The sequence below is a fragment of the Diadema antillarum genome, unplaced genomic scaffold (assembly GCF_040938485.1).
Source record: "Diadema antillarum isolate AM-2024a unplaced genomic scaffold, OU_Dant_1.0 scf00000128, whole genome shotgun sequence".
Classification (NCBI taxonomy): domain Eukaryota; kingdom Metazoa; phylum Echinodermata; class Echinoidea; order Diadematoida; family Diadematidae; genus Diadema; species Diadema antillarum.
Window position 1 is genome coordinate 5,283,516 of NW_027271017.1, and position 27,791 is coordinate 5,311,306.

General features: G+C 39.2%; 1 protein-coding gene across 1 annotated transcript in view; it reads right to left on the bottom strand.

Moving 5' to 3' along the window:
• Nucleotides 1–15,840: 15,840 nt before the first annotated feature.
• Nucleotides 15,841–27,791, bottom strand: part of LOC139720506 (monocarboxylate transporter 14-like) — a 44,996-nt gene continuing 33,045 nt past the window's right edge. The window contains exons 4-6 of the mRNA XM_071631859.1: nt 27,485–27,710; nt 17,339–17,482; nt 15,841–16,064 (exon numbers count right to left, since the gene is read on the bottom strand). Coding sequence (XP_071487960.1) covers nt 15,841–16,064; nt 17,339–17,482; nt 27,485–27,710 — 594 coding nt within the window. The remainder of the gene's footprint in view (nt 16,065–17,338; nt 17,483–27,484; nt 27,711–27,791) is intronic.

A 27,791-nucleotide genomic window follows, 5' to 3' on the forward strand; every position in this document is an offset into this window, starting at 1 on the left:
GTTGCTCCAGTGGTTTACATCCTGTGTTTTGTCCCAATCGTGGCGCAGCCAGCACGGCTTGGTAAAAGATTAAGCGCTTGAATAGACCGTGTACCATGTACCATGTATTAAGTTTTAAACGTACCCCCCTCTCTGACACATCTATAGAAATTGATTTTACTAACTTTATTTTTTTTTTCTCTTGTTAATTGATGTTAACAAGTAAATGTCCCGCTAACGTATCACTTGCAATTATTATTATCATTATTTCTTTTTGTAAAAGGGAGCGATATTGTGCTTGACAATGTGAGAAATAGGACTGCATAAGAAGTAATACCCTGACGGTTCTACGAAATTCAGCGAGGGAAATAAGTGACGCATATCTTTCTTTTTTTCACATTCAATCCCACGTATTATCTCTTCACTTATTTTGGCTAATGATACACGGTGCATCAAATTTGATCGGGATCGAGAAGAAGTAAACAACGATTTTACAATTTTTCAATTTTATAGTATCCATATGCGTATCTGAATATCAGAACGACCCAAGTCCATGGCAGGCCATTTCGAGTAAACTAAAAAAAAAAAACAACAACAACAACTTCATAGGCCTATCTTTCATATCTGTCCAATAGTATTCTATTTAACTGTGATGGGAAGGCAACATTGTATTTAGAAATCATAACATATTGTAGCGATTTTGGGTAATTGATGTTTATGCTGTGCTATACTTGTTGCTGGAGTATTAGAAGGCTCAAGCACTCATAATCCCTTACACACACGCACTTCACCTCAGGCCATCGCTGCTGGCAAATAGGCCTACACTCTTCATTCACATGTAGAACTACGCAATCTGGCATGGCACACGTCACACAATCATTGTCATCAGCATGATCGCATGAGAAGGCTTCACGATAATAACTTGCACCAGAAGCAACTAATAATACATAGGCCCTACCATCTCAATTGTCTGTATTTGCTGGTAAAGTGGTAGCAACAAGACCAAGCAGCCGCAGCGGTAATTACATGAACGGCACAGTTGTGGTACAGAACGAACTGCTATCTGGAGAACGCTGATCGAAGTTAAATGCCTGCGTTATATGTAGTTCGAACTGGATCTGCACACTGCTACTAATATAATACTGCAGCTGCACACTGCAAGCATGCACTGTAGAAACTCCCAGCTTCCCTGCATTCACTTCTTGAGTTGTAGAACTAACTGAATGAACTGTAAGACTCCTGCAAGACTGAACTTTCACTGCACACACGTGGCCTTTTATACCCCAGGCCAAGTGGCAAGGGGTGCTAGCCCCCTGGACACACTAGCATTCATTTACACATGTGTGTGTCTATCCTTCATGGGTTCTACACAGCAGTTGAATCAGATTTTCTATTTGCTGCCCTCTCAGGCCAAAGGCTAATTTTGTTACAGTATATTATTATGACAATTAACATTTACATTATTGTGGAGAGGCCATTTTGTGAGATGGATTGGGTCATTCTTTGAATCATATACATGTCAGGCTGCTATATGAGATGAGAGAAGAGATGAGAGAGGGCGCTATAATATGAAGGTAAGAATGACCCAAGTCCTGGACTTGGGTCATTCTTACATTCATATAAGATTTCACTCATTCATTTCAGGCACTTCCGGGGGTAATTAGGATTTCTCATTTATTTACACGATTAATATTAGCATTAGCTACAATCCCCATGTCAAACTAAATTTGGCCAAAAATTTGACTTTGGTCGTTCTTATATTCAGGTCTTCATATATATATATATATATATATATAGAGAGAGAGAGAGAGAGAGAGAGAGAGAGAGCGTTTAAAAAATGTTACACTTTTGAAAAAAAAAATATGATTCCAGCTCAAAATGACTCGGAGGTTTGTCATATTGATGGATGCCGAATAGTCTCATCTATCAAGTGCAATCAACAAAACAATGTTTCGTTCACTCTTGGCTGAACACTGACACTCTTTGTCCAGAGTGTGAAAAAATGACTTGCGCCAAATGGAAAGAAGATGGAAAATTCAGCCAGCAGTCCAAATAAGTGTTCTCATTCTAACAAATTGCTGTTGTGCTCACAGTTTTGATTATGTTATGATAGCTTAGGAATTTTCTGGCGATTTCCTGTCACGTTTTAAATGATTCCATTGTGATATGGAAGATTGATTAACAACATCAAGATGCTTTAAGCACAGCTATCACAAATCATGCACAGACATATCGAACCCACATGCCAGTCACTCAGTCAAGAAGAAAAGTACAAAATTAATGCATCCTAAGATCATTCAATCAATGCAATCAATGCAATCAATGCAATCAATCAATCAATCAATCAATCCAATCAATCAATCAAACAACAATCAAGCAAGCGATCAATCATTCAATCAATTAATCAATCAATCAGTCAATCAATTAATCATTCATTTCATCAATCAATCAATAAGTCAGTCAGTCACAATTGTATGCATGATTAATAAAAAGTGCCAGATCGACATTATCGATTATTGAGTTGATTCACTGATTGATTGAACGACTCAATGACTGACCTACTGATATATCGGCTGATGTATTGATGGTTCGATGGATTGATTGATAAATGGGCAATCAATTGATTGATTAATGGGATGAATGATTTGAATGTTGATTATTAAAAATTTGGTATTACTACCACACATTAATGAATAACTGGCATATGCTATTGATGTGTAAGTGTATTGTGAAAACAGTGCTTTAAAGATCTTGAAGTAGTTACACACGCTGATTCTCACCAATTGATTTAGAAATAGAATTATTAGAATTACGATAAAGCTGGCTAAAAATTGAAAAAAAAAAAATCTCAGACTATCTAATTACTATTTTGTTTCCCCCGGGCTACATAAGACTACGTACGCCCTTTCGAATCGTGATATCTTCTCCTGTTACCACTGTGACGAATCATAGATGCTTTAATCTGGGGAATTATGTCAGCCTGACAGCCATCGATTCATTTTCTGTGTCTTATTTCTTGCAGCGACCAGCCGTTCAAACAATTCCATACAGCCTAAGGACGGAAACGAGGATCACGATTCTTCTACCAGCGATGATTTGTCCAAACCTACTGATTTTTCTGGCAGCAGTAAGATATATATATTTTTTTTTTGGGTAATTTTGAAGTTACGACAAATTAATGAAATAATGATATGATGATGATAAATACAATACTAATAATGGAAATAATAATAATAATAATAATAATAGTAATAATAATAATAATAATATCGTGTAATTAGGTGTTTATAGGTGAAAAAAAAAACTACAAAGAACATGTTAATATAACATAATATATCAAGTCCATGGTCGTATTCTGGACACATGGCAGGTAATAACACACTTTCATGAACTAAAAATGAACACGCTACAATATACTTATATGCAAAACATATTTTGGTGATTAATCAAAGTATCAGACCAAAATCTATTTAACAATCGTACATTTTTCCAGTAAAAATATTTCATTGTATTAAGTGTCTGAACATAAAATAAACAATATATCAGGATCCAATTTAAAGGATGATTATATGCAAATATAATTATATGTGCATCTGAAAATATATATATGTGTATATATAGTTATATGTATTCATATTCTTCACGAGTACACATATTCCTCTATGAGGGTGCGATGCTCCGCATATAAAGTACTTAGTATATTTGGTTGTAATGCATTTTATTTTCCGTTATAACAAGGAATACGAAAAAATACATGAAAATGGATACTTTAACTCTACTTAGCGCTAATATCGTAACAACCCGGTTTGTGTAGAGGGGCTCCGTACATGCAAACAAACTGTTAAAATACGTACTATATCATTTTACGTACACCTTCAACAAAACAACTGAACGCAAACAGCATTTAATAATCTACATTTACGTAAATACGTATAATCCGCTTTGGAAGTGCACATTGGGTCTCAAACATACACACACACACACACACACACACACATATACAATATATACGCCAAATGAAGCAAACTTGTGTGTGTGCGTGTGTGTTTTAAAGATTGAATCGATACTCATAACAGTGAGCTTTTTCCTTTCTAACTTTGTATTGAAGTTGGACAAAAAAAAGACGACTTTGCATGGGATCTAATGAATATGTTGTTTTTGTCTATTTCCTTCTACAGATAGCCAAGAGTACACTACACCTGTGATCATCTCAGTGTGTCTGATCGTCCTTGCTGTAGCCTCGAGTTTGGTGTTCGTCAAGTGCTGGCGAAAGTAAGAAAGATGTAGTCTTTCAAAATCCTTATCCTGCTTTTGCTCCGCTTACACTAACACACGCTGACTTTATATAAATGTAGCTTTGTTTTGTTTTATTTTGTTTAGCTTAAAGTCAGGATGACCATGCGTGTCAGGTCTGCCATCCACTCTAGTAATATTTTAAGCGAATGCCAGTGTCCTTCTTGTGGGTAAAAAAAAATGAAGGATTTTTTTTTTCATTCTGCCTTCAGACGATACTGCCTACCTGAGGACGTAAATATCTCCGCGGCTACAGAGGGGAGAACGCCGGAGAATGCAGACATCATTCAAAGCTCCGTGGGGAGAAATTTGCAAGCATCAAATGATTCTTTGAATGCCAGTGTCTACTACGAGATACAGGAGCAGGATATTCACCTACCTTTCGGGTCAAGCAAGCATCATGAGTACAGCAACCCAGAGGAACGGCAAGAGAGAGCCCCGACTTCCGGCATCGTTGTTAGTCCCTACAAAGGTCTCACCCCAAATTCCGCGTCGAATACGATCTTGACGGATGTCAAGACCACACAAGTTGCTATGACGAAGGAAGGTATTAAGGATGAGAAGCAAGCAACGGATTCTCCAAGAATAGGAGAAATTGGATATCTGGAGCCGAGTCATAACGACCGCAGCTATGTAACCCTTGAACCTGGTGGCGTATCCTGTGGTTATCATCACGCGACGACCAACCTAGGCTCTCCTGCTATCTTTGGTGAAGACGATGAGTACTCACTTCTTAACCAAAGTGTTCGGGGTACTTTTGGAATATCTACAGGAGCAGAAAAGACAAACGGCAAGGACCATGGTCAAACTCAAGATCCATCACGAGAAAATGTCTGTGACACACTTCTAACTCCAGCACCAAAAGCATCGGCTTACGAAGAACCTATGACGAAGACATCTTGTTCCCCCATAGACCCGGCTCCTGCATCAGTGGATGGGGATGATGGTGGATACGAAAAACCTCAGATTAGTTCGCCATCCATGGATAACCCTGAGACTTACGATATGCTTCAAAGACCCGCAATATCTAAGGTTGCACGACCTGCAAATAAGAAAATTGACTATGATGATGGCGAGTTATTCACTGCAGACAGTAATTCTCCAAATGACTACCAAGGTTTGGGAATGCTCCCTTCTCCTCCTGAAGCCGCTGATGTTGACTTACAAGATTATCAACATCTGCAGCGACCTTTTGGCAAGAAACGTGCTGGTCCTCGTGAGTCGAACTTCGGTACTGCGGGGCCAACAGAACGGCTAGGTCATGATGGCTATGAGAAGCCTCAATTTTCCAAAAGTCAGGGATCTACTGGTACGCTCCATCAGTACCAGACGCCTCCACAGTTCGCATCGTCCGATTCAGAATCAGCAGACCATTTTCAGGAAATCAAAGACAACTACGAGAGGCCAAATCTTGCCAGTAATTTTCCCAATGACTCCCAAACTGTGGAGGTATACCCGTGTCCAGTCCAGACGCTGGCGATGGCAAATAATATAGTAACATCAATTGTTTTTACTCAAAGGAAAGCTCTCATTTCCGAGTAAAACCTCTTTAACAGAAATAATAATAATGATAGTAGTGATACGTACATGCAAAGAGACATTTTCATATTTATGGTCAAAATCATTTCCGTATTAAATACAATGAAACAGGAAATCACACAGGCATTCTTCAAATTTCAAATTCAAATGAAATTTCATTTCCGATAATACGTGTTTGTTATTGATAAGGATTCAAAGAAAACAAAACGTACAATGTTAACAATGTTCAAAATGATTGCGTTAATGGAAAAGAGGGACCCAAGTAAAAGTCAAGCTTGTAGGAATGTGGGTTACTCAATACATTATATATAGAACTTCATGATAATTTACCCCTATTGGAACATTGAAGGGACCAATGAAATTAACAATTAATTTCGTTTCCAAAGTCACACATCAAATAAAACTTAGAAAAAATCTTTAAGCATGCTTTTAACATGCAATATTCCATTATCACAGCGGGGAAGTTAAAAAAAAAACACACATTCAGGCCCTACATCTCAAAATAAAGGTCCGTGCTGTAAGACGATATTACACGTGTAGGTTCAGCATACGGATAGTATAAAGGTGAACTTGTCATTTAATGATAATGATTTCGTACTTGTGCACATACCTGCCAATCGCCTCCACTCATCTGTTATTGTTGAGATTTGAGTATGGACAGAGCATGACGACCTTCACCTTGTGTTTCCCTCATGAAACTATGTATCCTTATTCCATAATTACGTTTCAAGCAAGAGAATACAACGATTTTTTTACACGTATAACTTGCAAGTTCGTGTGTCTATAATACTTTGCTCTACATCACTACATTCTTTATCATGACTTGCAGATTTGCCTTCCCATGTGTGCTGCTGTTTTCTCGCCTGCATTAAAGCGATCGTAGCATTGAAAAAAAAAAAACACACACACCATAAAGGCTATTGCTGAAATAATCGTCACACCGAGGATTGAAGTAGTACAATATACCTATAAACAAGTAGTAGTAGTAGTAGTAGTAGTAGTAGTAGTAGTAGTAGTAGTAGTAGTAGTATATAGTAGTAGCAGTAGTAGTAGTAGTAGTAGTGGTAGTAGTAGTAGTAGTAGTAGTATAGTAGAAGTATATACCAGTAGTAGTAGTAGTAGTAGTAGTAGTAGTAGTAGTAGTAGAAGCAGTGTAGTAGTAGTAGTAGTAGTAGTAGTAGTAATAGTAGTAGTAGTAGTAGTAGTAGTAGTAGTATATAGTAGCAAGTAGTAGTAATAGTAATAGCCCTTTTTTATTTTGTGCAATGCCCTCTAAAAAGAAGAAATATCAACCAGGCAATCTGATGTGCCTTTGTTTTCATTGTTTACTCATTCATTCGTTTGTTTTTTTCTCAACAAACCCTCTTAACGACAGCGTCTAAACAACAAAGATGTATTTTGTATAGTGAAATGTTTTATTTGACTATCCTTCTCATGATCTATACATGCTATGATGTACAAGTTTATTGTCGTTAATAATAAAAACCAAGAAAATAGGGGGATTTCCCCTCATTTTGTCACAAACAGTTGTTGCCTAAATACAATCCCCAAACGCCCTCTTCGGTTACGCAATAAGCCCTTATATATACATACAGACGCTCACCTCCCTTCTATTTTAGATTTTTTTTTTCTCTCTCTCTCTTTCCCTTCAATTCTCTCTGTTCTGCTGGTCTGAAGCCCTATCAACGAAACCAGGTCTTCTTATTGTTCTATACTTCAGAATTTAGTACAACTTAACCTTCCTTCACTGAAATTATAATAGGCCTGTATAATTATGCATATACATTTTCATACATCATAATAATAACACGTCGGGTAAGAATGATTTAGTTGCCTCTAAGTAGTAATAGTGCACATACCATAGCTGATGTTCGAGGTAAGTTAACGCCCTTGTCTTTATCAAGAGTTTAATGGCAAAACGCCATCTCTTTTGCTTTGTTTTGTTTTTGTTTTCGTTTTGGCATTTTAAAGTAAGTCCGTCATCAGATGGAGCACGCATGAGTATAAAAACACTTCCAGTGATATACCTCTTAGTATCTCTCTCTCTCTCTCTCTCTCTCTCTCTCTCTCTCTCCCTCCCTCTCTCTCTCCCTCTCCATACCTTTTTTTTTTCTCTCTCTCTCTCTCCCTATCTCTTTATCTCTATTTCTCTATCTCTATCTCTCTATTTATATCTCTGATAAGACGCAATTATCGTTACATGGGGCGCGGGGGATGACATGCAAATTAGAACTATTGTTGGCCTGATTGCTCCTGAAAGAGATATAAAACCATGCCTTTGAGCAGTATATTATATAGGGCCTACTCAACTGGTTGATTCACGTTGGAGAGGTCTTCACCAGCTGTGGGGAGAAATGGCACAGGTTTCGTCCATTTGTAATACCGGAATGAAATATCAATATGTTTGTCATTGCCATTCTCTTCTTCTTCTTCTTCTTCTTCTTCTTCTTCTTCTTCTTCTTCTTCTTCTTCTTCTTCTTCTTCTTCTTCTCATCTCTCAAAACAACTTGCAGGTCTGTCTTGCCGTGTGCACACATTTTCTATTTAATTACGAAATCATCGCTCCCTCTCTAAATGTTGACGTGATTGTTTGTTTTTGTTTTGATAACTATAACACGTAATTTTGCAAATCATTACTTATACTCCATGCCCTGAAATTGCGGAGATACTCTCCTTATCAGATTTGAATGTCCTTGACGATAGCCTGAAAATGATATCACAATATTGAGACGGAAGTGACGTTTTGACTGCATGGAGCTCGCCTTCCGGTCACACAGCCTACCATACGCTGGTGGACGACTTTATGTCAGTGCGCTGTATTTATCTGCATTCAGCAACCAGTTCTTGATTTCAGTCACTTCTAGGCAGATCTAAATAAGTTCGTGCATTGAAAATTGAAGACTAACTAGCCGTGGAGGAACAAGATCAGGCGATATACTTCACATAATAAACTCGACACATGCATGCTATACGAAGACCAATAACATTAAACTAGTCTCACCTTTGCGCTCCGACTGAAAAGTTACTACAGTGTATTTCTACCATATCGTCATTATAGTCATCATCATCATCACATTCAATACCTTTGGCATTATCATAACCACTTCTATAAACCATCATAAAAATGATCAATCATAATCATCATTATCATTGTTGCAGTGGTGAAGGCTGTTGTTGAATCATCATCAAACCTCACACATCAGCATGAAATACATGATACATGTCATACATCACTGTACATTGCCCAGATCTGTGTTGCAAGAATTTGTCTATTAATTTAAAATAATGTTATTGCCTGTTGGTGAAACCGGCAAAGGCCTTTAATTGTTACACGCACTACCATTCCTAACCCCATCGCACACCCCATCTACCCACTCCTCCCCCCCCCCCCCCCCCCCCCCCCTCCATTCCATAGACTGGTAGCATACATCTCAACAACTCGCATCCTTTTATCAGTATATAGTAATATACGCTCACAAACCAAAGAAACAAAGAAAAACAAACAAACAAACACGTGTCAATAGTCTGTTCGAGGCAAATAACATCTATATTTTTTTTACGAATTCGTATATAAGTTACCTTTTTACACAAAATACATGTAAACATTACAATAACATCATTGCGTCTCATACATACACTAAACAAAAAGACAGAGTAACTTTTAATGTGTAACTCTTCAGTTCACTAAACAATGAACATCGATACTTCTTTTTTTTTTCACGTCAGTGGCTACGACAGTTACTTCTAGTACATTTACGGAAACACTGACATTGTTATCACAATCTACACGTTAACACACTGTTACATCACGATCCTGTTGTTGGAATCAACACGCTCTTCACTGATATCGCATACGTCCTGTATGTATATAGACACTGTCAAAAGAATGAAATATAATGGCGAATGCTAGGGAGCGTGAAAGAACCCAAGGTATATCTATGGAAAGTGACGATCAACTTCTGTACACTTTGTCCCAACTGTCCAACATAATGACCCCAGAATTGATGCTATCGCTCTGACTTTTGACTCACATAAACCAGGCAAGATGTAAACAGACAGCTTCGCTCAGAGTTTATCAATTTTACATTTACACGCAATTTATAGGTGAAGTATTGTGGTATTACAAAGAGGGGTATATTATATGCAACTTATCAATAAAGCCATGAAATACCTAACCTCAATGTGGGCCTAAAAAAAAAAACAGAAATGTAAAAATTAGGTTTACATGGAGATGGCCAGGTACTGACCGAATAGCCTCTTTAATAAGCTTGTTCGAACATCCTTCACTGAAAGAGAAACAATGTGAGAAATCACGCTTATAATTATAATACACATGTAATTATTATTCATCCGTCTTGCTTACTTGATTCTAGGGCTCGAAATCATCCCATACACTTCACGATGCAAAAGTTATCAGTTACATTATCAGTGTTGAACTCAACCGAATACATGAGAAGATGATTTAAAAACAAAACAACACCAACAATAAATCCAAAATGCATACACATAGTCCGCACATACAATAGGGGCAACCTAACGGGAGGGGGGTGACCCCCATCTCCCTGCACTTTTGGTTTAAAAAGAAGGAAAAATCTTAAAGAATTAGTACACACACTAAAAAAATCATGACTTTCGAGCGTTCGGCCTGGGGATTCTTCCAATCGAAGAGAAGTTTGGGGGGGGGGGGGTAGGGAACTTGATGCTTGACTTACAAAACCATGAACACTACGCCCTCCCCTCCATACATAGTCATGCGTAGAGAAAAAAAAAACAGTTCTGCAGCCCCTGTATTAAAGCTATAAAGCAATTAAGGATCAATATGTTACACACGATCTAATATTCACTCATATCTGTGAGTCTGCATGCCTCGTGCTGCGACGAGTTGTCGGCCAATACCCTAACTGATACGGATTGTTTAACCGCGGTTTCTATACCTATAGAGACATGAATGTAATTATTTGAAAGTGGACCTTTGACGCATCGGCATTCAAGCGCTTCACTGCTCACAATCGAATACACAAGAAGAAGGTTAATATCGGGCGTTCAAGTCGGTATTGGCATCCAATGTGACCGGTGTGACGTCACACACAACGCCGGATTCTTAAACATGACATTCAATTTGAGGAGGAATATACAGTAAAGGCTAGTCTCCATACATCATATACGGAGGGTTTTGTTCAGCGCTTTACGAACGGCTTTATAGTTGGGTGTCTCACTATATAGGCTGCTATAGTATAACATTTCAATATAGCATTTTAAATTTTTTACAAGCGTGCACTCTTTAGTAAAAAAAACCCCAGAGCTACCCTTATACAAATATGTCAGTTACTACATCATCGAAAAAAAAAATATATCATATTCCCTTTCAAAACCGAAGATTCAGCGCGGATTAAGGGATAACAAAATATCTGAGGTTGACTTTTTTGGAGATTTCTTAACGTAACCAAAGAAAAAAAAAAAAAGAAACAACAGTATAAAATCAAATAGTAGTGAGAATCTAGTTTACGTTTTACAATGTGCTATAATAAGCCAAAGCTTTCAACAAAATAGTAAGCCAGAGACTGGACGGGAATTGTTATTGTGACATCATCGACACAGCACAATAGGGATATTTTGACAGTTTTTCTATTCCACGTCTATAGCAGAGGAAAGAAATTTACGGAATTTGTCTTTGACAAAGACAGATTATTACTCGTATCACTACGTGACAAACCATTGGTTAGATATTATTGTTAAAACATTGAAAGCTGCGAATCGGAAGGCTTAGCGTATTCTACATGCTAATTTTTCTTCTTTTTTTTACTCAAAATGAGAATTTCATCAAAAGATTTAGTGCTCCTTTCCTCCAACGTCGTCTGTCAATACCCCGAGAATGTGGTATGAAGAAGGTAAAGTATGTGATGTCACTGTTTGAACACTGATATAAAACTACCATGCAGCATCGATAGGAAATACTAGTTTTTAGTCAAAACCGTAAAAAAAAAAATCATGATGAGAATATCATCCTCCTATGAATTAATTTTGATCTTCTATGAATATTTCCTTAACATTATATCACAAATATCATTCCTTATCAGGCAATGGTGAAATGAAATTTTAGATCTCTCGATTGTGTGGGAGCGTATTTCAACGTCATTTGAAGTCTTGTGTTTTCACATTATTTTTTCCTCTTCTAAACGGATGTGGTTCATGATGAGGAAAAAAAAGAGTATAGGCCCTATAAGTCGCTCATGAAAAGATTAAAAACAAAAACAACAACAATAACAAGAAGATAACACTGGAATACAATCAAAGAACAATCCTGGGGAAGTATATAAACGCACAATCTATCATTAGCTACATGTTTTATATCAAATTTATAAACATGTCAGTATGCACAAAATGTTACTTTACATTTTAAAGTTACTTACGAACCAGCCTGCAGAATTAAATGACACACTCTATTAAAAAACAAACAAACAAACAAACAAACTTTTGCACAGTCAGTATGCATTGATTGCGACCTAGCATTCGCGATATAGATGTCGTACGAAAACACTTCACCGTTTACCCTGTGTACTGTACAGGATCTTGTCATCCACTATTCACACTCGAGTGAAAGACCAACAGAGAAAAAAAAAAAAAAAAAGACAGGACAACAGGACTGCTTGAGATGACGTCACAAAGGACACATCAACGATAAAAGTATACGTAACAATAACCGAAACAAATCTCGTGCCATCATTCAACAGTGTTGTGAATGTTCAAAATCAGTCAGACTCACTTTTGTAGATAAATTGAAAGGTACTGAAAGAAGGCAATTTGCATTCATTTTTCCAGGCACGTCAGTAGTGCTTTTAGGTGGGAGCATAAAAAAAAATAATGAACCATCTTACAAAGGCAAACACGACTCAAAACAAAACGAACATACTAAAAAAGAAGAGTCGAAAGATCCATATCATTCGACAGCCAAAAAAAGGGTAAAAAGTGACGAAATACTACCAGATTGCCATGACATGATACATTACACTTGTTACAAGTAACATATAACACGGATTCTCAAGTAATGTCACACACGAAAAAAAAAGAGCGTGCTAGAACAAATGGGACATCACATTGCACAGCGGCTAGTAGAAAAAAAAAATCATAAACCAGAAAAGAGTAATAAAAGATAAATGTCTAAATGGGAATGACTTGCCCGGCTTACGCTCATAAAGCTCTTTATGTACAGAATGATCCGAAATAAAAAAAGCCCTTTCTCGTTACCCTTACACACTTTGCAGAGTGATATCCTTGACTCGAGTTTAACACGTATAATGTCACCAAAAGCAGAGAATTACAATGCAGCCTCATTTTTGGTGTTGTTGACATTACACACATTATCTCCACCACGCGTAACAATATGAATGAAATTTGGTTGTGTACAAGTAATAATACAGACCATTTTTAAAATCTGTTCTGCGATTGGAAGGGCAGCATTCTTTAACCCCCTGTGTGCTTTGAGTGTTGATTGGCACAGATAGCGTTGTACAACACACTGTACAAAGTCTCTGGCACCGAGAGGGTTAAAAAGAATTAGATACCTCAACAAGTCCTCTGGAAACTAAGCTTACAACTAATGCATGCCAAATAAAGGTGATTGTGAAATTTCTTTCCCAACATAAATCAGCTAATATTATATAAATTTTTATTCTTCGTGATTTAATGTTGTTTTTGTTTCAGGGCGTTTTTTTCTATTTCATCTCAGTTACATATTCATTTTGTTATTCATCTATTTAATCAATTATTTACTTATCTATTTTCCTTTACTATCATTTTTGTGCAAATTGGTCGACATTATCGAGCTAGTGATCGCGTGCCAATACTGTGCTGCAAGTACACACATTGTATGGTTTGGGTATACTAGTACATACCCTAACGCACAGTTTTGGTTGCCTCTCAAGTTATGCACTAGTCTGGGCATTGCATCGTACATAATAATGTATTATTTCCTGCAAATATTGCATTATATAATACAGCTTCTGACTTTTAGAAGTAAGTCTGTACAGTACTAGTAACCGGATTTCAACAATACGTGCACCTTGCCGGCATGTCTTTATTTTTATATCGCATTCGTGGATGCAACGAATAAGTGAAGACACCCAAGGGTGTGAGTCAGACTATCGCAAACTAAAGGCTGCACAACAGTCGACTGCTGCAAAATAATGTACTAATCTAAAACAAGGATAATGTTATGTTTCGTCATGCGACCACACCCTTATTAAGACAGTCATGTCAAACATTTAAGAAGGGAATGTGTCAAAGTTATCCTTTCCTATTTTGTTGCTTATAGGCGTAAGCAACACTAAAAGCAAATATTTTCCGCTTAGTTCGTTTATTCTACAGTGGTATAGTCAGTCGCCTTCCCTTTGTTTCATGGACCGTGAACATGCCTCAAATTGAACTTGAAGTCATAAATTTTACATGTAGAAAGTTCATTTTCACAACCATGACAATCATTGCGAGTGATATGCACCGTATAAAAGTAACTGAGAACGTTCCGAAACAAGAGGCACTGGAATTTCACTCATAGGCACGTTGGAGTACAGAAAGTACACATTGCCGTATAAAAATATATTTTTGCATCTGAGAAGCTTTCGAGGTAGATTATTTTACAGTGGTTTCGCAGATTGCAGAAATCGTAGCTTGCAAAAAACACAGTGTAAGACAATGCAAGCGATACCAAACCTGTAGGAAGATTTACTGTTGCTCGATGAGAACCACACACAACCATTTGATAAACGAAAGCATCTCATCATGTACGCTCTTTACCAAAGTCACACACGGTGTAGCTGCTTTTCCTATTATACCTTTCCCATCTTTCTTACTATTATATACTAAGTATCTATTGATATATATTGCTTTTTTCATTCTATCTACATATATTTCTTTCTCTCTCCCCCTCTCTTTTCTGTTTTTTTTTTTTCGTTGATTTCATTCAACCGTTCTTGCCGCTTGGTGTTCCTTTTGTTTCTTGACAATACTCTCCATCATACTCTTATTTACGAATTGATAACAAGGGAAACAATTCAGAAAGAGAATAACCCAGGGAGATGTAACGATCACGTGACACCAAGACTATCTGGTCACGTGACAACAATAACAAAAACCTTGATTGCGTCAGTACAGTGCTACTGATAAAATGGGCAGGCCCTAATAGCTTTTTTTGGTTTTTTTTTACGGAAAATATCACAGTCGGGACAGCGGAGAGCGTATCATGGGGTCGAAATAACTGCGATACATCGAGGAGGCTCACACACGCACGATATTGGCACTTTGCTCTGCTGGTTAAAAACATTATGATTTGCGCCCTCTGTAGCTATGAACACTCAACACTAACACATGTGGTATACGAGGCTTCTGAGAACCATGAAATGGTGTTTAAGTGTTAACGAGAGCAGAGTTCCTTTCACGGTCGACGTGAAATAAATATGTGTATATTGCACATTCTTCAATATCTTGCCCTATCATCATAAATAAAATCTGTCAGTTTATGCAGCTTCAGAAACAAACAATGTGAATATTGGAGTACACATTTGGGTGTGTGCTGTAGCTCCCAGCCCTAAGACAATATTGGCGGTGTATTATTTATTACACCTATTGGAATTTTGCTTTGTTTCGTCCAAAATTTCGATGTGTCTTTGATAACAATTGAGACTACTGACTCCTTGTGTTCGACGAAATATGCGCCAAACATTTTCATTGACCTTTCTAACAAGGATTTTATATGGACTTTGCATATCAAGACATGTGTTGGGTGTGTTGCCATACAGTTTCTCACACGCTCTACGATAAGTCAAATCTATCAAAATCCTATTATAAAAGCCACAGTCGAGACCTTACTATGGCAGTGTTATGAGAGGAATTCACAAAAATCAATATTAAAAGACAATACTGATTCATAATAACGTTACGCTGTGTCGAAGATCACCAGAACAGTAAATCAACGTCATTCCCTCATAAAAAATACAATTTCCCATTTCCCCTCCTCATGTTACATGAATAAAGATACTACACTGAAGTCACTCTATCCAGTACGATTTCATGCCTCCGGACAAACGCCTCTGGAACGGACACAGTCTTGGAATTAATGTCCACGCATTGCGCCTTCGGCTTGTTGGCGCAGAAGCGATCGAAGAGTTGAATGATGTATAGCGCCATCGACGACGCGATGAAAAGAACGAAAACCATCATAAGGCACGTGCGGTATGACTGCGTGATGTCGTAGATGGCGCCTGCGGGATGTGTGAGCAAACAAATTGAAGCCGTGAGCAATTGCGTAAAACACGTTATGTTCTCACATATATCTGTCGTTTCAAAAAGTCGGGAAAAGCCACGCTATCCCCTTACTGCGGTCCTAAAAATCACAGGCAATAAAAAGAGAAAGCTCATTTACAATACCACATAAATTGATCTTTCTCATTCAGAAAATATTGTAAAATAATAACAATAACGATGATGTGTGTGGAATTTCACATCATAACATCAATGGAGAGTAATATGTAAAATGTAGACAGATGGAAACTTCAGAGGGTTTTATTTTTGGTACAGCGTAAATAATGTCCTTCGACCCTGAAAGTTATTTAAAGCGTGGTTTTTATGCTCAGACTCTGACCAGATCTCTCTATAGTCTACCTCTGCCTCAACCCTTTCTGTGTCAGGAACTTTGGACGGTGTATAGAAGGCTATAGGGTTTTCTGTGCCAATCGGCACGCAAAGCACACAAAGGGTTAACAGGAGATTATAATCCTACCACTTAAAAAAACCCATCGGTGTTCTGTGAATTCGGGCTGAAACGAAAACAATGATACCAAATTTAATGAAGTACACTTTCAGCCTCCGGATGTGGTGCATGTTGAAGAGGAATTCACCCTGACAAACCACAGCCTACTGTTTGGTTAGTGGGTTTGTTTTTTTCCGAGAGGGGTTAACATTGATGGCATTTCTATGTTTGGTGATACGTCCCTGATTTACCTAGCAACATTGGACACGAAGGTGTGAGTGAGTCTGGAAAGGCTTATTTCATTGCCCTTTACGAGACCTTTTTGTACGCTTAGCTGCAAAGTTGATGGGAGACATGACAAATGCGCATAAACTTGCAATGAGGGTCAGTGAGTTTCAGTAAATGAGTAAATGTGACTATTACCAGGTCGTATGGAAAATTGAAACTTTTTATAGGCCGATGAAAGTGGTTTACTGACAGTCTGGTTCATCTTCTCTGTATAACTTGCGACTTGTTTTGCCGAATATATGAATATATGAAATATGAATATATTTTCGTCTTTTTGTTTTTCTCATGGTTGGGCGAGCAGAGTGCAATGACAAGGTTCAGAATTTGATTTTATTAGGTTACAACTTTGTAAACTACAATGTATCTTTTACAAAAAAAACTGACAGCGCTTAGACAATGCCCACGAGAGTGATTTTTCTCAGTATTCCGACACCTAGAATCAATTTCAACTGAGATTTGTTGGAATCCACTGAGGTATAAAAGTCTGGATGTGTTTACCTGATGGCAGCGCCCCCACTAGGTAGCCGATGCCCTGGACGACGAGCGTGAGGGTCTGTGCTTCATCTCCCCATTGCTGCCCGATGATTTCCACACAACTCATGTAGGGGACTACCTGGTAAACCCCCCTCATTGCACCAACACCTGTATTATGGCACACAGACAGACAGATATAGATAGAAGAAGATAAAACATGGTTTTACATTTGATACGTTTGTAGAATACATCATCAACATGTACATGTTTTGTAGATAGATCAGTCAGACGTACACTTTGATCAATAGATAAATAGATAAATGACTGGAGAGCGAAAAAATGGAAACATTTATCAAACTGTTGGCTTGAAGCACGAACGACGGATGTCCACTAATACCTTTTTTTTTCACAGCTATACACCGCTGGGGCATAGCTTATTACGTAGGACACACACTGATCCTAATCTTACTGCGCGACAGATAACGACACAGACGAGTTACAGATAACTGAAATGCGATAAGAAGGCTGAGATCTTTTTTTCATGCAATGGGGTTGTGTTTTTGTTTTTGTTTTTTCATTTTCCTTGTTATCTTATTCTATCTTATTTCAAAGATAGAATGAGCGCCATCTATCGTCGATGAGATTTATCTTGGCATGTGATCCCGTGTCAGCCTCCGCAGACACGATCACTGCGTGAGTCCACGCTCTTTTCTTATTTGCAAGCATGTTGTCTGCCTGTCTTTCTATTTATTTATTTTTTTTTTGGTAGTCATACATGTATCATTTTCGGAACATTTTCCTCTTGAAAAAACAATCTATAACCCAATAATTGCTCTGGAGGGGGAGGAGGATATGAAGATATTCATATATTTTTCATGGGCTGCAGAAATTCATTATCAATTTTTGTTCGCCGGTAGTGCCTGCGACATTTAACACGTTCCCTAGAGTTCATCCGAAGAAACACAATGTCGCGTTTGAAGTTTACAGAGTCGTTCACCCAATCATGTTCCCCGGTGGACTTTACGCTCAAGCCTTCTTTCTATTGGGTTAAGTAGGCCTAATTACAGACATAAACTCTTCTGACTGCTGTATGATGTAGATCTTACGTCGATAATACTTCTCCTCAGATCGTAAAATCAAGTTGAAAGGGTCGCAGACGGCACAGATTTCACAACAGGTGAGCACGCCTTGCAGACATGATTAAGGAGTAATCATTGCACAAGTTACGAGATCGTAAACTAGCTATTAAAAGGGGAGAAATCTTGACAGAATCTGACAGAACCGCATCTTACAGTCAACAAACGCTGATAGCAGGGCTATGTTGACAATACTACACACTCATAAGTCAACAAGGAAGGCGAGAAAGGCGGAGTTCAAGAAGCCACTCCACAATACACTGTATTGTCCTTTTCACGCGACAATGGGTCATGAATATCATTGCATTATCCTTTATTCGTGAGCCAACCTCTTTTATTTCACAGACACACACACACACGTTCACACACACACACACACACACACACACACACACACACACACACACACACACACACAAATCAATTTACATTTACATTTACAATACACATTTACCTCTGGATATAGCATAGATATCCAGAGGTAAATGTCTAGAGCTAGTTGTGCGCAATTGTGTTGCATCAAGGGGTTGCCTTTGTTTAGGAAGGATTTTGACACGCGAAATTACTAAATGATCATGTCATCTGTATTTTCCAACAATGACGTCAACGAAGACATTTTTATAAATTCCAAGTCCATGACAGAAATGTCAATGCAAGCCACTACATTCTGCCACTGGTAGGGTACACACACTGTTGTTTGATGCAGCCTATCCATGACAAAATAAAAGTAGCTCAGAGTTCACTGTTAATGAACCCTATCAAACTGTGACACTGTGTACATCGCCCACTCTTGTTTCATCATTATACTAGTATACAGGCTTCACTCCCACCTCTGCATTGTTCATACGCAGGAGAAAGTAGGCCCCGAAGGAGTGGTTTTGCACAATAATTCTTCATCCACGTCAGATGTGAACAGATTCTTGTCACACGGCACCACTCTTTTTTTTTTCAGGCTCTGATTACCACTGCATGAAAATGAGAGCGTTGTAAGCTTTCCCGTGACACTTCTACACAAGCACTAGTTCAAAGGATAATTGCAATACCCTGTTGACCCACATAGTAATTATATCAACGCACCTCGTACAAGATTTTAAAAGGGGGTGGGGTCTCCGCAGAGTAAGCATTGGGATTTGGCCGCTAACAAAGCTATACACTAATTGAACATGAGAAAGGTTCGATGCGAAGCTAACAGCTAGGTCAGTAAATAATTACACATCTTACGCAATATCTCGCTGTTAAACTGGTCTACTCCCCCCCCCCCCCCCAATTGCCTTATCACGGTTATCATGACAATACGGAGATAGTCTAGCATGCAGACCCAATTAGATCATTCATCTCTAATTACTTCTTACATGATTGATTTTCTTTCCGGTGGTTATTTCCAAATCAATTTGTTTCCCATTTGTGTCTTTCTCTACTCTTTTCATTACCCTACAGAAACCCGTCGACTGAATTTATAGGCCTACTATATTTGGAAGGATATAAAAAGGATATTTACATGCTGCAGGCTTCTGATAGTCAAGATAGGCAAATATTCTTGTGTCGATCGCCGACCGACAGAGAATAAAATTCTAATGTTCAGACCTAACGCCATGCAGAAACATATGCATGTATATATATATATATATATATATATATATATATATATATATATATAATTTATATAATGTATAGACAAAACAATGATATATAGTTGTTTCCCTTACGGCTTGTTCGTTCTATGAGTTGCAGGTCAATACAGTATATTACCGCCTGACGACTTCGTGGACGATAAACAAGGCACCAGCCTAAGGGTAAGGCCACCTTAATCATTATTTGCAAAAGCATTGTTCTTCTTTCTAAGCTGGTCATCTTAATTGGTCAATGACAGCTTGCGCAGAATTAAATGATACTTGCTGATAGCCGTGAGGTCATTTCCAGTTCACAGTTTAGGCCTAAAAAGGTTCTAACGAAGTTTATAAAGACCTCGTTAGCAGTTCATTGATTCAACTTCTTTACATTGCACTTATCTATGTTAGCATTACTTATCATTATCAATTACATGGCTAGTTACAATGTGTCCAGATGGTGAAAAAAAAAAAAAACCAGCAACACACACACAAAAAACACCCACCAAACAAAGAACAGTAATACACAAACACACATAACAAAATACACACACGCACACAGGACATAATACTCCATCCAACCCACGACTTTCTGTCGGTTTCTGAATGGTCACTGTATCACCACTGTACATAGCACAGTTTTGGATTTTGATACCCATTCTAATAGTATTAAAAAAAAATCCGAAATAAAGAAAAAGGGGTCGAGTTTAAGACCCATTTCCACACACTCTGTAAAAGTGGATATTTTCGCGCGACTTATTTTTCGCGCTTGGCCGGGTGAGAAGCCTGAATTTCGCGTGTTTTTAATTCCGCGGAATCAAGACAGCAACCACTGGAACATATGGCGTGCAAAAATATTCGCGTGGTTTTATTTTCGCGCTAGTTTCTGGTTGTGCGAAATGCGCGAAAATTTCAACACCGCGAAAATGTCTACTTTTACAGACATCATCTTTGGTTCGCAGGAATTCGGATTAATCTAACTCTATTCCTGGTTACAAGGCGGCCAACACACAAATACTGACAACGGCATTGTTGAATGATCGGAGCGTACCAAGTACAGAAATGGGATTCGGATTTTGTGACTCATATTACGGTGTACTCTCCATTGGCTTTCATCTTTATGCACGTTGATCTGCTTGACTTAAATTGCACCTCACATTCGTTCCTTTGCTTGTATCATATTTTCTCTAGATAAATTGTTTTTATGTAGGTACACCATATTCGAATGATTCAATCAGAAATGCCCTGTTACTATTACTTAAACCGAAATCGTAGGTAACGGAACGATGGTCAATATAGTTCTGAAGGGGCGGACAGACGGATTGTCAATACATGTAGGCCTATGTCCCATTGGACATTGTAATTCCAGCTGTTACTTCTTTTTAAGAGTGTGTGTTAACCGGTAGCGTGGGGATACCATAGGGTGGAAAGGCTGGCCCGGCTCGGATTATGTATTCGAGAATCCCCGTGATGAATTGTGTGTAGCTTTATCACTGATCTTCCCGCTGGATTGCAACCTTGTATGTGGTCGGGAGGCTTGTGCTTCTCAGTGACCCCTAGACCTATGCTAGCGGGAGATTTATCTCCTGGTAGGGCCCCCCATGCTGGACAGGTCGAAGGGTAGAGGCCAGACAAAGAGCAATCCACTGGTCCTCCAGGTTGGGGGTTGAGCACAGGACTAACAACTCTGTCTTGTAAAAAAGAACACGTTACGGAAACAGCAACAGAAGGAATCAACACTACTACGCGTAATGGACTTCCAGGGCTATCGGCAGATGCTAGGATGAATGCCATTGGTGAAAGCCGAAAAGAAGCCAATGGCAAGAATAGGTTTCTGGAATGTTAGGACAATGTATGATACAGGGAAATAAGAACAAGTAACATCAGAGATGAGAAGATATAAGTTCGATATATTAGGAGTAAGTGAGAGCAGATGGACAGGATCAGGGAGGCTTACAACATCCACAGGAGAAACGGTGCTGTACTCTGGAAGGGATGACCAGCAACATAGAGAAGGAGTGGCCATCATTTTGAAGAAAGGAATGGAGAAGAGTTTGATAGAGTGGCAACCTATCAGCAGTAGGCTTATGAAGATACGACTGAGGGGGAAACAAATCAACACATCTATTATCCAGTGCTATGCTCCAACAAATGACAGCGAAAAATGCTTGAAGGATGAACAACTTCAGTCTGTTTTAGAAGCTACACCAGGACATGACCTGAAACTAGTGATGGGAGACCTAAATGCCAAAGTAGGAAACAACAACACCGAACATGACAGGGCAATGGGTAGAGAAGGCTGCGGGAGAATGAATGAGAATGGGGAGAGGTTGGCAGAATTTTGCTCCATGCATGACTTGGTCATTGGCGGAACCTTGTTCCAACACAGGGAGATCCACAAGCTAACATGGCACTCTCCAAATGGAAGGGATCGAAATCAAATCGACAATCTAATGATAAATGGCGCCTGGAGACGTTCTTTGCTTGATGTCAGAGTCAAACGTGGAGCTGACGTTGGTAGCGACCACCATTTGGTTACAGCTCTGCTGAGAGTAAAGCTCAGAAAAGAAGGTCACAAGAAGACAGCCAAAAAACAGTTCGATGTTGGAAAGTTGCGAGACTGCAAAGTCAAAGGTTCATTTGTACTGCAACTCAAAAACAGATCCCAAGCACTACCAGATATATTGGACCAGACAGAATCAGAGGATATCAACACCATGTGGGAGCAGACCAAAGCAGTCTATGTGAAGACAAGTGAATCTTGCCTTGGTTACAAACACAACAAAAAGAAGGAATGGATAAGTGAAGACACTTGGCAAGCAGTTGAAAAAAGAAGGGCTTTGAAGAAGAAAACAAATGACACCAAGTCTGAAAGATTGAAGGAAAGATACAAGAAGCAATACCAAGAAACAAACAAAACAGAGCAGAGAAAAACCAGAGCTGACAAGCGAGCATACCTAGATGATCTAGCAAACCAGGCAGAAGAAGCAGCTAGAAAAGGGGAACAAGGGAAAGTGTACAAGATCACCAAAGTAGTGAGTGGAAAACACAGACGATCAACGGAGATGCCAATAGAAGACAAAAATGGTCAGCTCAACAGGAAGCTCGTTGGGCTGAGCACTTCAAGGAAGTGCTAAGCAGACCCTCACCCACAACAGAACCAGATGTAGCACCTGCAGGAGATGACTTGGAAATAAGCATTGATCCACCAACAAGGGAGGAAATTGTCTCAGCCATTAAGACCCTAAAAAGTGGAAAAGCCCCTGGCCAAGAAAATCTGAATGCCGAACTTTTTCAGACAGAACCTGACATGGCCTCCAAATTACTTCAACCACTTTTCACAGCTATTTGGCAGAAGAAAGAGATACCTGATGACTGGTTGGAAGGCATTATTATAAAGATACCAAAGAAGGGCAATTTGAGAAATTGTAATAACTGGCGCGGAATTACACTTCTATCAGTACCTAGTAAAACATTATGGCAAACATTATTGTGTAACGTCTAACAGAGGCAGTCGATGAGAAGCTGCGGAAGGAACAGGCAGGATTCCGCAAAGGGAGATCGTGCATAGACCAAATATTTGCACTACGTAACATCGTTGAACAGTGCACGGAGTGGCAGAGACAGATATACATCAACTTTGTTGACTTTGAAAAGGCCTTTGATAGTATACACCGGGACGGCCTCTGGAAAATCTTGAGGATGTATGGAATCCCACAGCACATAGTGGAACTCATCAAGGCGTTCTACACCAACTTCAAATGCAGGGTGGGAAATAGCGACCTGGCATTCCAAGTAAAGACTGAAGTCAAACAAGGATGTGTGATGTCAGCATTGCTCTCCAACATCGTTATTGATTGGGCAATGCGCCGTACAACAGAAGACAAAACAAGAGGCATACGATGGACTCTCTTCTCAGCACTAGAAGACCTTGACTTTGCTGATGATCTGGCCCTAGTCTCACACACTCACCAACATAATTATGCAAGAGAAAACAACACGGTTGAGCTACTTTGCACAAGTCGGCTTGAAAATAAACCAGAAGAAATCTGAAGTGATGGTTTTAAATGTTTCGGACCCACTGCCAATCCATGTAAATGGTGATGCCCTACCAGAAACAGATGAGTTCACTTATATCTAGGCAGTACTGTAAAACAAGATGGAGGCGCTCACAGTGATATCAAAAACAGAATCAGCAAAGCTAGGAACGCCTTTAGAAGTCTAAACAACGTTTGGAAGTCACAACAGTACAGAATCAAGACAAAACTCAAGTTGTACCAGAGCTGCGTTCTCTCCACCCTCCTCTATGGTGCAGAATGCTGGAGAATAACAGCCAATGATATTCATCAGCTGTCTATATTTCACACCAAAAGTTTGAGGAAGATTTGTCGGATTTTTTGGCCAAACAAAATATCAAATGAAGAGCTGTTGATAAGATGTCAGCTAGACAGTATGGAAGAAATACTAACAAAGCGGCGCTGGAACTGGATTGGACTTGTCCTGAGAAAAGAACAAGAAAGCATCACAAGAGTTGCCCTTCACTGGACACCTGAAGGAAGAAGGAGAAGAGGGCGACCCAAGACCACCTGGCGTCGCACAGTTGAGGAGATGAAATCTCTAAACCTGACATGGGGAGGTGTCCAGAAGCTAGCCCAGAACAGACCAGAATGGAGGAGGACCTTCGTTGCTGCCCTACATGCCAGGAGGCATAACGGGCAGTAAGTAAGTTATCACTGATCTCTATGTGAGCACATAGAGTCGAAAAACCTCGACTGCAGTCGGCCGTTACCGATCAGCGTAGCACATTATTCGTTGACCGGTGCTAACCGTTGTTTTCGAATGTACCCCGGTGGGCAGCGAATGAATCGGGTCATCAATGCATCCCCATGCTACCAGGTCATAGGTATCTCTTTTGCAAACGTCACGAATGCATGCATGTATTTTGTGTGGTTGAAGGATAATTTGTCTCTCAACACTGCGTATGAAATCTTACAGTAATACACCTCAGAGGTTGTTGTTGTTGTTGTTGTTGTTGTTATTGTTTTCTAGGAAATGAAAAAACTAAGCACATGTCATTTGATAATACACTCCCTTTGCAGCGAAAATAACGGTTGGATTTAAAGACAATAATAAATTCACTTGAAATCTATAGTATTGTTTCCCTCTCCACCATCAAGAAGTCTCCATAGTTTAATGATTCTGAGAAAAGGTCTGACTTACTTATTACTTCTACAATATTTGTACAAGCTTATGAAATGAATCTCGTGTTCAGGTTTGTAAATCATAATGGGCTCTAAGAACTTCAAGAACTTTAAGAATCTAGTACAGTTTATACACATGTAAGGGTTATCATCAACACCACGAAAGTCATGATGGTTATTTGTTTAATCCCGCAATGTGCAGATCCTCGCGGTAAGTACAGAAACCTCATCCACGGGAACATTTTTTTTTCAGTATTTCCGTAGACATCCTGAAATTGAGGAAGTCGGTAACCGAACCATGGTTCACAGATTACCATCGACAGTTTGATTGCATGCAGCAATTGTTGATTGTCTCAATCGGTCAGAGGAATGCTGATGCAATTATCATGTATCCGCAAAGTACACTGAACAAAAAAAAAAAAAAAATGGCTGCTGCAGCATGGATCGCAAATTGCACGGCTCAAACGAATGGCGTGTTGCTAGATACAACACGTATGACGGGTGGGAACAGAAAAATCAATTCAAACCCCGAACAGGAATCCGTGCCAGTATTGTCGCTTTTCTTCACACGCCTTATCCCAACATGCCTGTGATTTCCTCTCGATGCACTTCAAACGAAGTGCGCGTCTCTTGACTTTGTCGAGCAGAATGACGCCTGGTGTTATTCTTTCTCTTTATCAGAAAGTTTGCCAGATAACCTCCACGTTATCAGTTTTAAACAATGCTCCGACGGTGACCGTAACTTGTATTATTCTAGCTCAGGTAACTGAAGGCCATCATCCTTTCCTTCGTACAATCGAATGCTGGGGCTACTTACTTACTTAAGAACCTTAGTACAGCTGCAGTAATCAAGTTTCAAATAAATCACAGGACACAGTATGTTCCTAAAGGCGTTGAAACTAATCCCAATAGCAAATATATCGTATGATTATATTAAATATTGCTTAGTTGCAAGTATATCACACTTATATAGACCTACATCCCCATGACCTGAGCAGTAATTCACTGGATATAGATTAATGATGACGCATAAAAATTAATGTCAATTGATTTCTGTGGCTACAACGGGTAATGTACTCATTCTTTTTTTTCTTTCTTTGTTTTGTTTTTGACATGATTCGTCTGCCATTAGACCATTAACAGGAAATTCGTTTTGGCGGGAAGACAATATTTTGGTTCCGGAAGTAAATCAACCGACGCCAGTTCAACTGGAGGTCTAAATGCTAGCACATTAAACGTGCAGGATTTATAAAGTGCGTCAAGCATCGTTGGAATCATTCTCTGAATCACTCCAAACAGTTTCATTGTTTATGAACTTCTTAGCTGGCAGATTTTGTTTAAAACTATATGGTCATAACTTTCCGACTAACTCTGTATAACACATACGACAGGCTCAATGGAGGGGATGTGAGTAAACGTGCAATGCAAGATGAAGAAACTTACCAGAATTGTCTATCACAAACAAACAAACAAACAAACAAACAAACAAACAAACAAAAATAATAAAATAAACGAATAAAGGTCTTTCCTAGATCACTTAAATCACGCATTCTATACGTAGGAAAGCCAATTATAAGCCTCATGAATGCTAATTTTCGTATAGAATATTATGTACGCTTATCATTTGTGTGTTTTTCAGTTTACCAAATTATTATATCCAGTTGCATACAGATTTTCTGTCTACGAGTGCACTTGTGTCTTTATGGATATCGGTTTGGTTTCTGGCATCGTTTGCTGTTTGTTTGTTTTCCACTGAGAACAAATCTTTTGACAAAAAAAAAACAAACAACAACAGCAGCAACAACAAAAACAACCCTGAAGTTACTGTGAATCTACATAAGGAATGAGTGACCTATAGTTTACCAATCTAAATTTGCCCCAAAGTTGCAGACCCCTGCATAGATTTATCAAAGTGTATATCAATCTAATTAGGTACAAGTCGTGACCACCGATCTCTATAGGACGTATCTGGATATCTCATTGGACCATTCATGCTGTACAAACATGTGAAGCCGCCGCGCCGCCATCTTACCAGGCACACTCTATGGGGATTTGGTCGCATTTTCAAACAAAGACTGTTATCAAGATCACGAGATGTTGTGAGCCCCGTCCACAATGTATCGGCGATGTGAGTGGTAAGATTGCGGCATGGTGGCTTCAAAGCGATTGGACTATGAGATATCCAGATACATCCTGTAGAGATCAGTGGTCGTGACCGTTGGTTACCTAGAATGATGCCCATTCCACCGCCGAAATTCCGGATGAACATGACGCCGATGGTGAAGGCACTTGTGACGAGACCCTGGATTCCCAAGATGGTTACGTTGCTGAGTGGGAGCCTGTCGCCAACCGCGGCCAGTAGGATCTTGGCGGCCAGTTCCGCGGCCGCGCAAGTGGTCAGCACGTAGGCACCTTGCCGTTGCGAGAACCCCAGGTCTGAAAGATGGCTGACCTTGTGGAAGAGAGAACGGGCACGGGGGTCAGAAAACGCGGGAACTTACCCAGTGACAGGGAGATAGAGAGAGCGTGTTAC